The sequence below is a fragment of the Chlorocebus sabaeus genome, chromosome 15 (assembly GCF_047675955.1).
Source record: "Chlorocebus sabaeus isolate Y175 chromosome 15, mChlSab1.0.hap1, whole genome shotgun sequence".
In the NCBI taxonomy this organism is placed as follows: Eukaryota; Metazoa; Chordata; class Mammalia; order Primates; family Cercopithecidae; genus Chlorocebus; species Chlorocebus sabaeus.
In genome coordinates, this window is record NC_132918.1 from 29,953,130 (window position 1) to 29,965,987 (window position 12,858).

Below are 12,858 nucleotides of genomic sequence, written 5' to 3' on the forward strand. Positions count from 1 at the left end.
TTAACAAAGAAATATGTAGGGAATATTTATTCATGCCCAAACTCAAAAATAATTAAAAACAGAATTTGAGATTAGTTACAGAAACATAAATAATACTCCAGCATAAAAATAAACAATATGAAGAAAGATTCCCTCTCTTAGTATCTCAACCCTTTGACTTTTGCCCACTATGACACATAATAAATATTTAGGTCGATGGTGCTTCCTGAGACAGTGTAAAACTCTATTTTGATCTCTTCATCTCAAGTTATGCCACTGCTTTCCTTGAAAACTTCTCTGTGTTAAACCCAATCTACTGAAGTGTGCACAAACTTGTACTTCAATTAAATAAAAACATTAATAGATCAAATATAAACCACACCTTACTTGTTACTCTGAATTTTGCTTAGTGTTAATACATACTAATACAATTAAAGGTCTAAATTATTTTAATGAGGATCCATAAATGATAGCTTAGAATATCTTCTTCCAAATTCTACTTTTGCTTGATGCATACGGTTTCACTCCCCATCCCACCAATAAAAGTATGCCTGGGAATATTCAAGAGCAGATGTGATGAAAGCTGAGTGATGGTCTTCTTTTGGTCAGAAATTAGGTACAAATTATGTGGCCGTGTAAGGAGAAAGAAGAAAACCAATAGAAAAAGCAGAAAACCCATAGCTACAGGAAGCCTTGCAGAAATTATAGCTAGTTGAGTGTTCCATTGTCATAAGACCAGAATCATAGTTTTAGAACTAGAAGACATCTATGAGGCCCTGTTCATGCCATCAGTTTAGAGGAAAATGGGCTTTAGGAAGGTTTGTGACTTGCTCGAGGTCACATATATGGTTGGCAGTAGAGCTAGACTAGAAATAGAATCTGGATCTTTTGGTTCCAAGTTTTCTTTCAACTATACCACAAAACATATTAGTTCTTAAAATCATCAAAATATAAACCATTTGAATGAAAAACTTTCTAAACTAATGTTAGAAAGGGGGTCTAAATGTTTGTGTCCTCCCAAAATTCGTATGTTGAAAACTAATCCTCAAGGTGATGGTATTATGAGGTGGGGGCTTTGGATGGTGATTAGATCATGGGGGTGAACCCCTCATGAATGAAATTAGTACCCTTATAAAAGAGGTCCCAGATAAATCTCTCACCCCTTCTGCCATGTAAGGTTACAGTGAAAAGATAGTCATCTATGAGGAACCAGGCCCTTATAGACACCATATCTGCTGGTGCCTTGACCTTGGACCTCACAGCCTACAGAACTGTGAGAAATAAAGTTCTGTAGTTTATCAGCCACCCAGTCTATGGTATTTTGTTATAGCAGGCTGTATTAGTCCATTTTCATACTGCTATGAAGAAATACCCAAGACTGGGTAATTATAAAGAAATAGAGGTTTAATGGATTCACAGTTCCACATGGCTGAGGAGGCCTCACAATCATAGCAGAAGGTGAAAGAGGAGCAAAGGCATGTCTTACATGGTGGCATACAAGAAGAGCACGTGCAGGGGAACACTCCTTTATAAAACCATCAGATCTTGTGCGATTTATTCACTACCACAAAAACAGCACAGGAAAAACCCATCCCCATGATTCAATTACCTCCCACCTGGTCCCTCCCATGACACATGGGGATTATGGGAGCTACAATTCAAGATGAGATTTGGGTGGGGACACAGCCAAACCATATCACAGGCTGACAGGATTAATACACTGGTTTACATAATTCTTGCTTTTATATACAGAATATAAAAAACATTATTGAACCTTTTCTCTGGGAATCAAGGTCACCAGTGTGAAGATCAACAATGTGAACTCTATAATACAATCTGTGAATGCTAATATGACTTTGAGTGTAGTACAATGTCAGGAATCTAAGTGCTTTTTATAGATTTACTCTTTGCTCTCATTACTTACGTTTTCAGTGTTGCTGCTCCAAGTATCATCCCCTTCCCCACCTTCTCGTTTCAATTCTAAACTCTTATGTTTTCTGAAGTCTATCCTCTAGAGTAATATAAAATGCAGACAAATGAATCTCCTATTTCTTGCAGCATTATTCATAAGAGCAAAACAAAAATGAAAATGTCCAACATAAGAGAATATTTAGTGAGTGATACTTTCAAATAGAATATGATGTAGCCATTAAAATTATCTTCACATGAAGAGGCTTTAATGAAATGAGGAAGTGCTTATGTAATAATGTTAAATGCAAAAAGCAGGATATAAAATTACAATAAAACTACCAGATACCAACTACATTTTAAAAATGCTTAGAGTGAGGAAAACATACCAAAGTGTTTACAATAGTAAGATTACTGACAATTATTCTCAGATTATACTGTTCTATGTATTTCTGTTCATTTCTGCAATTAAAGTTTAACACTTTAAGTCAGAAAAAGAATTTTATAGAAGAAAATATCACATTGGAAAATATAACCTTCAGAACTATATAAAATAAAAATATATAGATTCTAGGTGAGAATTGAAAGCCTCTGTTGTATGGACTTGTCCACAGTTCTGTGACACGGTAGGGTTGTACACACATGGTTTTTGCTCACTTCCCATTTCTTTGCTGAATTCCAGGTTGCTAGATAGCTGAATTTTGTGGATGGGCAAAGCATTAAAGTATAAATGTATTAAATGGGAAGAGAAAGAGAAAGAAAAAAAGGAGAGGGTGAAAAAATTCTGAGCCAATGATTTCAGAAAAATGTCTAAGTGTTTTTTTCATTAATTGGTTTTTTATTAATAGAAGTTTAGACACTACAAATAGCAGTAATTGTCATTAAGTCACTCAGGCTAATTCATCAGTGAATCAGTATTAAAGACAAATTAACCTTTCTAGAGACCAAGATATCTTCTAACTAATAATTAACTATCTCCTAAAACTGGGAGAGCTGAATCAAGAACGTGAGGAAGTCAAAACTAAGATAGCATAGAAAGAAGCTAAACAGTTGAAGCAAATGAGTGTCTTAGGACAGATGCTCCTTGACTTAGAATGACATTATGTCCTGATAAACCTATTGTAAATTGAAAATATCCTAAGGTGAAAATTCATTTAATACACCTAACCTACTGAACATCATAGCTTAGTTTAGACTAACTTATATATGCTCAGAACACTTACATTAGCCTGTAGTTGGACAAAGTCATTTAACACAAAGTCTATTTCATAATAAAGTGAATAAAGTGTTGAATGTCATGTAATTTAGTGAATACTATATTGAAAATGAAAAACAAAACGGGTGTACGTGAAGTACAGATTTTACTGAATGTGCATCACTTTTGCACCATCATAAAGTCAAAAACTACTAAATTAACCCATCCTAAGGCAGGAAGCTTCTCTGTAGGATGGTTATATCTGCACATATTGGATACTACTAGCAATTTTCTTTTTTTTTTTTCTTTTTTTTTTTTTTTTGAGATGCAGTCTCGCTCTGTCACCCAGGGTGGAGTACAGTGGCACGATCTTGGCTCACTGCAAGCTCTGCCTCCTGGGTTCACGCCATTCTCCTGCCTCAGCCTCCTGAGTAGCTGGGACTACAGGCACCTGCCACCACACCTGGCTAATTTTTTGTATTTTTAGTAGAGACGGGGTTTCACCATGTTACCCAGGATGGTCTCGATCTCCTGACCTCATGATCCACCCACCTCGGCCTCCCAAAGTGCTAGGATTACAGGCATGAGCCACCACACCTGGCCTACTACTACCAATTTTCTATCCTAATTCTTTTGTATTATTATATTTTTCTGCTAAATAGTAATATTTTTTTCTTATCCTCTTTCTTTGACTGAAATCATTAACATATGGGTTATGGAGCTGGAGGTAGTGACTTTTGGTTTTGCAACACACAGTGACACTCATTCACTCGTGCATACACATAGCCTATCCTCCCACATTCACTGCCCTGCATCACCTCATGCAGAGATGACCAAAGGCAAACTGAGCTCAGAGTGGGTGTTTTATCAAATAGATGTTGCTAGACTTTTCAAAGCTTCTGAAGATCACTTAAAAAACTTCCCCTCTGCCTTCCCAAACACTACATGCCAAGAAAAGACTAAGTTAGAATACGGCTGGCCCTTGAACAACATAGGTTTAACTGCATGGGCCCATTTATATGTGCATTTTCTTCTGTCTCTGACACCCCTGAGACAGCAAGACCAGCTCTTCCTCTCCTCTTCAGCAGTCTGTTCAGTCTACTCAAAGTAAAGACAGTGAGGATGAAGACCTTTATGATGGTCCACTTCCATTTAATAAATAGTAAATATATTTTCTCTTTTTTATTATTTTCATAAATTTTTTTCTCTAGCTTAATTAGTCATAATAATACGGTATAAATACATAAAACATACAAAATATGTGTTAATTGACGGTTTATGTAATCAGTAAGGTTTCTGGTCAACAGTACGCTATTAGTAGTTAAGATTTTTGGGGAATCAAAAGTTTTATGCTAATTTTTGACTGCATGGAGAGTTGGCATCCCTAACTCCCATGTTGTGCAAGGGTCAGGTATACTTTACACTGGTTTAAGGGATAGACAAGGTCCAAATCTGTTCTCATTCATCACTAGTGGCATTAATTAGCATTTGCAATATGATCTCTAAGGACTTCCCCAAACATGATAATATTTTATTGTTATAATAACCCTGTGAGATTACATTAGCCCAGTTTTACAGATGAAGAAACATAGGTTCTAAGAGGTTAATTTGCTGAAGATCACACCAGTATTAACCTGGGGGAAGGCCTAGACCTTAGATCCTCTAACTCTCAATTTTGTGTTTATTTCCACCGTTTCATGCTACATTATTGACAGATTAATTCTATGCCAAACTATTAGCCCCTAAAAGCCATGTGCAAGTGTACCTCTGAGGATCAGTTGCTGCTCAACAACAGTGCAGGAGAGTGGAAAATTACTCCTGAGGCAGGAAAAACTTGAGTGGTGGGTGATTGCAGCTAATGTTCATGCTCAACTTGATGTCTCCTTGTGCCCCTTCACCCACTAGAATGCATCCCCCTTCTCTTCACAAATACTTGCCCACCATTTGCCCTTCAAGGTTTAAAATAATGCCCCCTCTACAGAATTTCATGGAAAATTTCAGCCATTTCTACTATTTCTTGACTCCACATTTCATCTTAACTTTAATAACTTGAAGATATTACAGGGTGTATTTAGTCCCAAACTCCTCAGAAATTTTTCTCTAGAGCTCATACATGTATGTTTTAGCCCCCCAGCAAGACTTTAAGCAAGATCTATTTTTTACATCTCAGATTCCTTTCCATGTTTTCACTGCTTTTCTCTTTGTTTCAACTGCCTAGTATATTGCCATGCATTCAACAATTGCTTACTGAGCAAATGAGAACCTGCATCAGTGAAGTAAAAGCATAGCTTGATTAGTAATTAGGAAGTTGGTGTCCCAGTTTTTACCACTAAGTAACTGCATTATTTCAGGCAAGTCCATGAGTTTGTTTTCTCACCATAAAATGGTCATAGTGAATGGACTATATGAGTTCTATGATCTATAAGATGCTATGAATATTTAAATATGATTTTGGTTGGGACTGATAAAAACCTTACTTTATTCCATTAAGGATGAAAGAAGAGATGAATAAGAATACCAATGAGAAGAATATTGAAAATAACGAAAATGCTAGGCAGAAGAAAGCCAATGTGTCTGGAAAATGAAAAAAAGCAAAGAAGAATCAGAGAAGCAGAGATGTCCTGGGCAAAACTGGAAATATAGATCCTGCCTCAGAGGGAGGTGAAGGGGTTAGAGGGTGGAATATACACGGGGGCAGCTTAGTAACTAGAAATATTGGTTAAGTGGTTAGGCGAATGTACTATAATGTTTTGTTTTGTTTAATTTGCTCTTCTGTTTGCTATTTGAACTTGAAATCAAGTGGTAAGAAAGTACTGAGCATGCATAGATTCTGATGAAGAAAATAAGATACATGCTAAAAAATCCTTGTAAAAATAGAAACAGAAGTTCTTGGCATTAATAGAAGAATACCATTAACATTTGACCATTAGAAACCATTTTTCCTGTACTTTTTCCTCCAATTTTTTTGAAAGGGGGAGGTGGAGAGGTACAGCAATTTTAATCAGGGTATTTCTGCTGCTTAAGTTGAATTTTATTAAAGATTTTAATAATTCCAAGTAATACTATACTCATTTAATTAAAATTGGGTCTTAGCTGACAGACCACATAATAGATTAAAATAATGTTATAAGGAGGAAATAATGTTATAAGGAGGTCTGTCCATGACTTCATTAATAAGCTCCCTTGGATGGGAAGAACCTATGGCAGGCAGTGAGATGAAGTCTCTGATGTGGTAGTGTCTGAGTTGCTAAGGAAAAGAAAGTAATGATTAGCTTAACAGTTTGAGAAAAAAAAAATGCCTCTTTAGAAAAGAAAACAACTAAAATTAACTCAAATATTTGAATCAAATAACATTTCTTGGATTCTCGGATGTAAAAGTTTTCAGTTGCTATCCAAATTGAAATAACACTTTAGGAGTACCCGGTTAATAAAAGGCCAAAAAAAATCCCAATAAAAAAGACCAAAATTTTAAAGGTATTTGATATTTAAGATCCATTTTTAGGAATCTTCTGACCATCTTGAGACTAAAACTGCAGAGAAGAAACTTACTATTAGTCCACATTACATAACTTTGAATCCAGTTTGCCCTTAACCTTTTACCAAGTTTAACCAAGGTTTATAATGAAATTTTTTTGTAAGGAGAAAAAAAAAATGTGTGTTTTAAAAACAAACATACCTGCTTCATCATAGGATACGGTCAATTTTTCTAGCATTTCTCGGTCAATTGACAAAATCTGCTGTTCAAGGATGGTCTGGTAAGACAATACACTATTTTCTTTGTCTTTCTCGTAGTCCTGAAGATGCTGTTTAAGGGCCTCTGGGAGTCGAGATTTTACATATTCAGCTGCAGTCTGCAGATAAAACAGACAGAGAGAATTCCATTAGAAATTCTCCTCTTAGACTTTTTACTTACCCTCAGGTGCTACAGAGAAAGCTCAAAGCACTGTGAACCAACCCTCCAGACAAGCATGTCCTTGTCATCGTCATTTTAGTATCCACTGGACCCAGTAAGGTGATCTTCAAATAGACAGAATCACAAACCTCTAAGAGTTTTCTACTAGGTTTAAAGGTATAAAAGATGATAGATTTGGTTAGATATTCACAGAATTAGTGCTCAGAGTTTCAACTATTATAGTGAACTGAAGGCCCCTGATAGTGATTTTGCTGGATACAAATTTGACTTGCCCTTGTCTACAATACAGAAGACAGTCACTCATCTCAGCAATGACCCCATCCATGCTATGGCATCCACATCCCTACTTTGTTTTGTTAGTCTCTACTCATTAATGTTTACACAAGAACTCTTGTAAAGTGAATTTTATAAAGGAGAGTCCTCTGCTAGGATCGATAATGAAATAATGGGATAAACAGAAAATGAGGAGATTTAAGACAAAGCCCCTTAACCTTGGGGGGGGGGGCGGGGAAAAAAAAAACCTCTTCACCACTTAAATGCCTTAAGCTGACATATATATAATTCTTACTTTGACAAGTTTGTTGTTGTTGTTGCTGTTTGTTTTTTGCTTTTACACTATCTGTACAACACATTCCCAGATAGTTACATTCCAGTTAGTAACAACTAATTACATGCAGTGATTTTCAATCAGGTAAGCATGTTCCACTTGGGGGTAGAGGGTAGGAAGGAAGATATGCATATTTTGAAAAGATTTTCCCAAAGATTCTGATATGTTCTTCTGGTAGGTTGCAGTGGTAGCATACTCTTTTCTCTCCAAGTTAAGAATCCCAGTGCTAGTTAAGCAGAATTTTATGAGCATAATTAAGTGACAGAGAGGCATGCATAAATCAGGGGAATTCTGAAATTTATAAAACTTCTCTCTTGGGAATGTCAAAAGTTTAGCATCTCCTTGCAGTACAGTCCTGCTTTACTCACATAGTGTCTAAGGTTAATAAATCAGTCAATGAAGTCCTCCATATATTGTTCAAAATTATATTCACAACCAGTATAAAACTTCACACACAACAACAACAACAACAACAACTGCTGGAAAAAAAAACAATGAAAAGATGGTCTCTGGGGCAATCTTTTCTTAGAGTAAGGCAGACTTGTCTACACAGAAAATAAAAACCCCGTAGTGTTCTGTTGCACAGTGGATGACTATGGTTCTCAGTAAGGTGTTTTATGTTACAAAATAGCTAGAATAACTGTTTTTCAATGTTCTCAACATAAGTAAATTATAAATGAATGAGGTAAGGGACATGTTTACTACCTTGATTTGAACAATATACAAGATATACATGTACTGAAACATCAAACTGTACCTCATAAATATGTAAAGTTACAATGTATCAATTTTTAAAATTCTGTACAGCTATTAATTATGCAATAAAATAAGTATACATTAAACATACATACTGATATATATATGATACATGCTAATCAACAGAGGTTCCATTTTTTTCATTTATAGAGTAATATCCTCTATAGCCTTTGGAAAAAATGAGATAGGACTATATGTACTGACCAGGAAGAATACCATGATATATTGTTGAAGTTAAAAATCAAAGTCACAGAATATCAGGTATAGTATATCCTACAACATATATATATGAGCACAATTAAGTGACACACATATTCAGTATTATCATATAGGCATAGGAGAAGATATGGAAGAACATACTCCAATTGTGGAAGACACTTTTTTTTTTATTTTTATTTTTTTGAAACAGAGTTTCACTCTTGCTGCCCAGGTTGTAGTGCAATGGAGTGATCTCGGCTCACTGCAACCTCTGCCTACTGGGTTCAAGTGATTCTCCTGCCTCAGTCTCCTGAGTAGCTAGGATTACAAGCGCCTGCCACCATGCCCGGCTAATTTTGTGTGTGTGTGTTATTAGTAGAGCAGAGTTTTACCATGTTGGCCAGGCTGGTCTTGAACTCCTGATCTCAGGTAATCCATTTGCCTCAGCCTCCCAAAGTGCTGGGATTGCACGCTCAGACAATACTTTCTATGTTCCACATTTTCGTATTGTTTCCAGGTTCTTACTATTGTAATTTTTTTAAATTGTCTTTGAAATGTATTTGGTTTGTAAAAATTTTATTTCAGTAGTTTTTGGGGAACAGGTGATTTTGGTTACATGAATAAGTTCTTTAGTGGTGATTTCTGAGATTTTGGTGCACCCGTCACTGGAGCAGTGTACACTGTACCCAATATTTAGTCTTCTATCCCTCATCCCCTTCCCACCCTCCCCCTTATGTCCCCAAAGTCCATTATATCATTCTTATGCCTTTGCATCCTCATAGCTTAGCTCCCACTTATAAGTGAGAATTTATAGTTTTCCATTTCTGAGTTACTTCTCACAGAACAACGGTCTCCAACTCCATCTAAATTGCTGTAAATGCCATTATTTCATTCTGTTTTATGGCTGAGTAGCATACCATGGTGTAAATACACCACATTTTCTTTATCCACTTGTTGGTTGGTGGGCATTTAGGTTGGTTCCACAATTTTGCAATTGTGAATTGTGCTGCTATAAACATGCACATACATGTGTCTTTTTCATATAATAACTTCTTTTCCTTTGGGTAGATACCCTAAAATATACTTCTTTATAACCTTCCCTTTAAATGTTAACACAATTCAGGATGGATGAAAAGAAACTTGCCAGAACAATGACAACTGACTTCCAGGAAAAGTCCACTGAGAAGTGGTGGTGAAAGTTGTATTTTAGCCCCTAGAGTAGCCAAAGATAACACAACACGTTTTATTTCAAGATTTATATTTATATTTCCTAATTCTGTTGCTGACAAAATTACAACTTTAACATCACCAAACATTGTTCAATTTCTCTGCCAGCCAGCTAGTGCAGAACAAAAGAAATTATTCCATAAAATGTAAATGGACTCAGCACATTTGTGCAACATATTTAATTGTAGAATTTAATAACATTTTTTCCCTGATACTGGAAAATGAAGAGACACACTGCACAATAACTGTTTTAAAACTCACACTACCTTGTTACTCAGTGTAATATCTGTCATTAATTTTCCTCCTTGAAATACCTATGAGGTACAGGAAATAGTTCCATAATTCACATTTTATAAATATTGATGTACTCTGTATTATTGAAAGCACATCACGGGATTACCGGCTAGCCATATGCAGAAGATTGAAACTGGACCCCTTCTTTACACAATATACAAAAATTAACTCAAGATGGATTAAAGACTTTAATGTAAAACTCAAAATATAAAAACCCTGGAAGATAACCTAGGCAACACCATTCAGGACATAGGCATGGGCAAAGATTTCATGATGAAGACACCAAAAGCAACTGCAAAAAAACCAAAAATTGACAAATAGGATCTAATTAATCTAAAGAGCTTCTGCACAGCAAAAGAAACTATCATCAGAGTAAACAGACAACCTACAGAATGGTAGAACATTTTTGAAAATTCTGCACCTGACAAAGGCCTAATATTCAGCATCTATAAGGAATTTAAACAAATTTACAAGAAAAAGACAATCCCATAAAAAAGTGGACAAACGACATGAATAGATACTTTTCAAAAGAATACATACATGTGGCCAACAATCATGAAAAAAAGCTCAACATCACTGATCTTTAGAGAAATGCAAATTAAAACACAATGAGAGGCTGGGCATGGTGGCTCACGCCTGTAATCCCAGCACTTTGGGAGGCCGAGGTGAGCGGATCACGAGGTCAGGAGATCAAGACCATTCTGGCTAACACGGTGAAACCCCATCTCCACCAAAAATACAAAAAATTACCCGGGCGTGGTGACAGGCACCTGTAGTCCCAGCTACTCGGGAGAGTGAGACAGGAGAATGGCGTGAACTGGGAAGCGGACCGTGCAGTGAGCTGAGATCATGCCACTGCACTCCAGCCTGGGCTACAGAGCAAGACTCCATCTCAAAAAAACAAAACAAACAAACAAAAAACAAAAACAAAAACAAAACCACAATGAGATACCATTTAACACCAGTCAAAAAGGCTATTACTAAGAAGTCAAATAATAACAGATGATAACAAGGTTGAGGAGGAAAAGGAACACTTTTACACTGCTGGTGGGAGTGTAAATTAGTTCAGTCATTGTGGAAGACAGTATGGTAATTCCTCAAAGACAGAAAGACAGAAATACCATTCAACTCAGCAATCCCATTACTGGGTATATACCCAAAGGAATAGAAGTCATTCTATTATAAAGACACATACTCACATATGCTCATTGCAGCACTATACACAATAGCAAAGTCATGGAATCAACCTAAATGCCCATCAATGATAAACTAGATTAAGAAAATGTAGTACATATACACCATGGAATACTACGCAGCCATAAAAAAGAATAAGATCATGTCCTTTGCAGGCATATGGATGCTGCTGGAGGCTATTATCCTTAGCAAAATAACACAGGAACAGAAAACCAAATACTGAGGTCTCTTATTGGTTTTAGCCAATCCTTCATTTTTCAAAGTTTGGCTCAAAAGCCATGTACATACTGTTAGTATTGCCTAACCTAACTTGAACATCTAAGAGCATCCAACAGCTTTCCAATTATTTTGTATTTGTACAGGTATAGGTACTTTAGCTCCTCCATCTGGCAGAAATAAGGACTGTATCTTACACATTATTGTGTTCCCCCATAACTGGTTCAATGCTTTGTACCACAGAAGCGCAATACTTTGACACTATGCAAAAAACAAGTACTTTCAGATAGCTTGGGAGAAGATGTTTTGACAGTTCCTAATTCTTTGCTTGCATACAGATCTTCCCTTCACAATTTCAGATAGAGAATAAAAGTCTGGTTTTCTACTGGCAAATGGAACTATTCTTGGTCTTTAATTTTCTCTCATGCCATTATTTTAGAAAAGTAAACAGCTCAAACCCAATCATCATTCACATGACAAAATGGCAAATTATGTGTTTCACACTTAAAGCTGTGTGAAGCTTTATTTAATGTTTTCCTCTCCATAATCATTTGATCTTCTCCATTCTTGCCTTTATTTCTGCATTTAACAATGGGCTTGATTGATTCTTCTAGGGACCCTTTGAGGAACCATGTATAATGTACATTAGAGCAGTACATCTGAGTTAAAGGTTGCCTTGCAGGATGTTAATTACCCCTGGACTTTCAGCTTTATGCTTAGCCAGATGTATCCTAAATGGCTGAAGAGAAACCTTAGGGAAGAAAGTGCAAAAGAGTTCACAGGTTCCCTCCAGTTAGACATGAAAAGACGGTGGCTTCGGCAACAGCCAGAGTAAAAAGATGAACTAAAAACTTACAAGGCAGGGCATAAAAGGTGCTGAATGTACCTTCTTATAGAATTGACATATATTTACATTACCCATTCCAGCGTTAGTCTGGAAGACATTAAAGGGTTACAGTAAACTCTATAAAAAGAACTCAGTGGGTAAGAAGGATAAATGAAAAGAAGCAAAATGATTAAGAACCTAAATTCTGGAAATGTAGGTAGAATGCTGATGCTGGTCATTAGGCTAAAAAACTATTTACTATTATATGGTATATTGTTTAAGAACCAATACATATTAAGTAATTTGGGTGGGGTAGTGCAAAAGTATATTTCAAGAGCTGCTAAATGTTTCACAATTTATCTTAAAAAGAAAACTTATTAGCCGGCCAATTCTAATTTATTGACTGTCTGCTGAGTAATAAATATTAGGCTTGAACTGTTGGGAAAACAAGCCTTTACCATAAAGGAACCTGCAATCTTAATATGCAAACAAAACACATGAAATACTAGAAAAACACATTTTACAAAGTAATGCAAAAATAGGCA

The 12,858-nt window shown here is 36.0% G+C and overlaps 1 protein-coding gene across 1 annotated transcript in view; it reads right to left on the reverse strand.

The window, feature by feature from the left end:
- Nucleotides 1–12,858, reverse strand: part of PPM1L (protein phosphatase, Mg2+/Mn2+ dependent 1L) — a 310,287-nt gene that overhangs the window by 90,103 nt on the left and 207,326 nt on the right. The window contains exon 2 of the mRNA XM_008008528.3: nt 6,759–6,933. Coding sequence (XP_008006719.1) covers nt 6,759–6,933 — 175 coding nt within the window. The remainder of the gene's footprint in view (nt 1–6,758; nt 6,934–12,858) is intronic.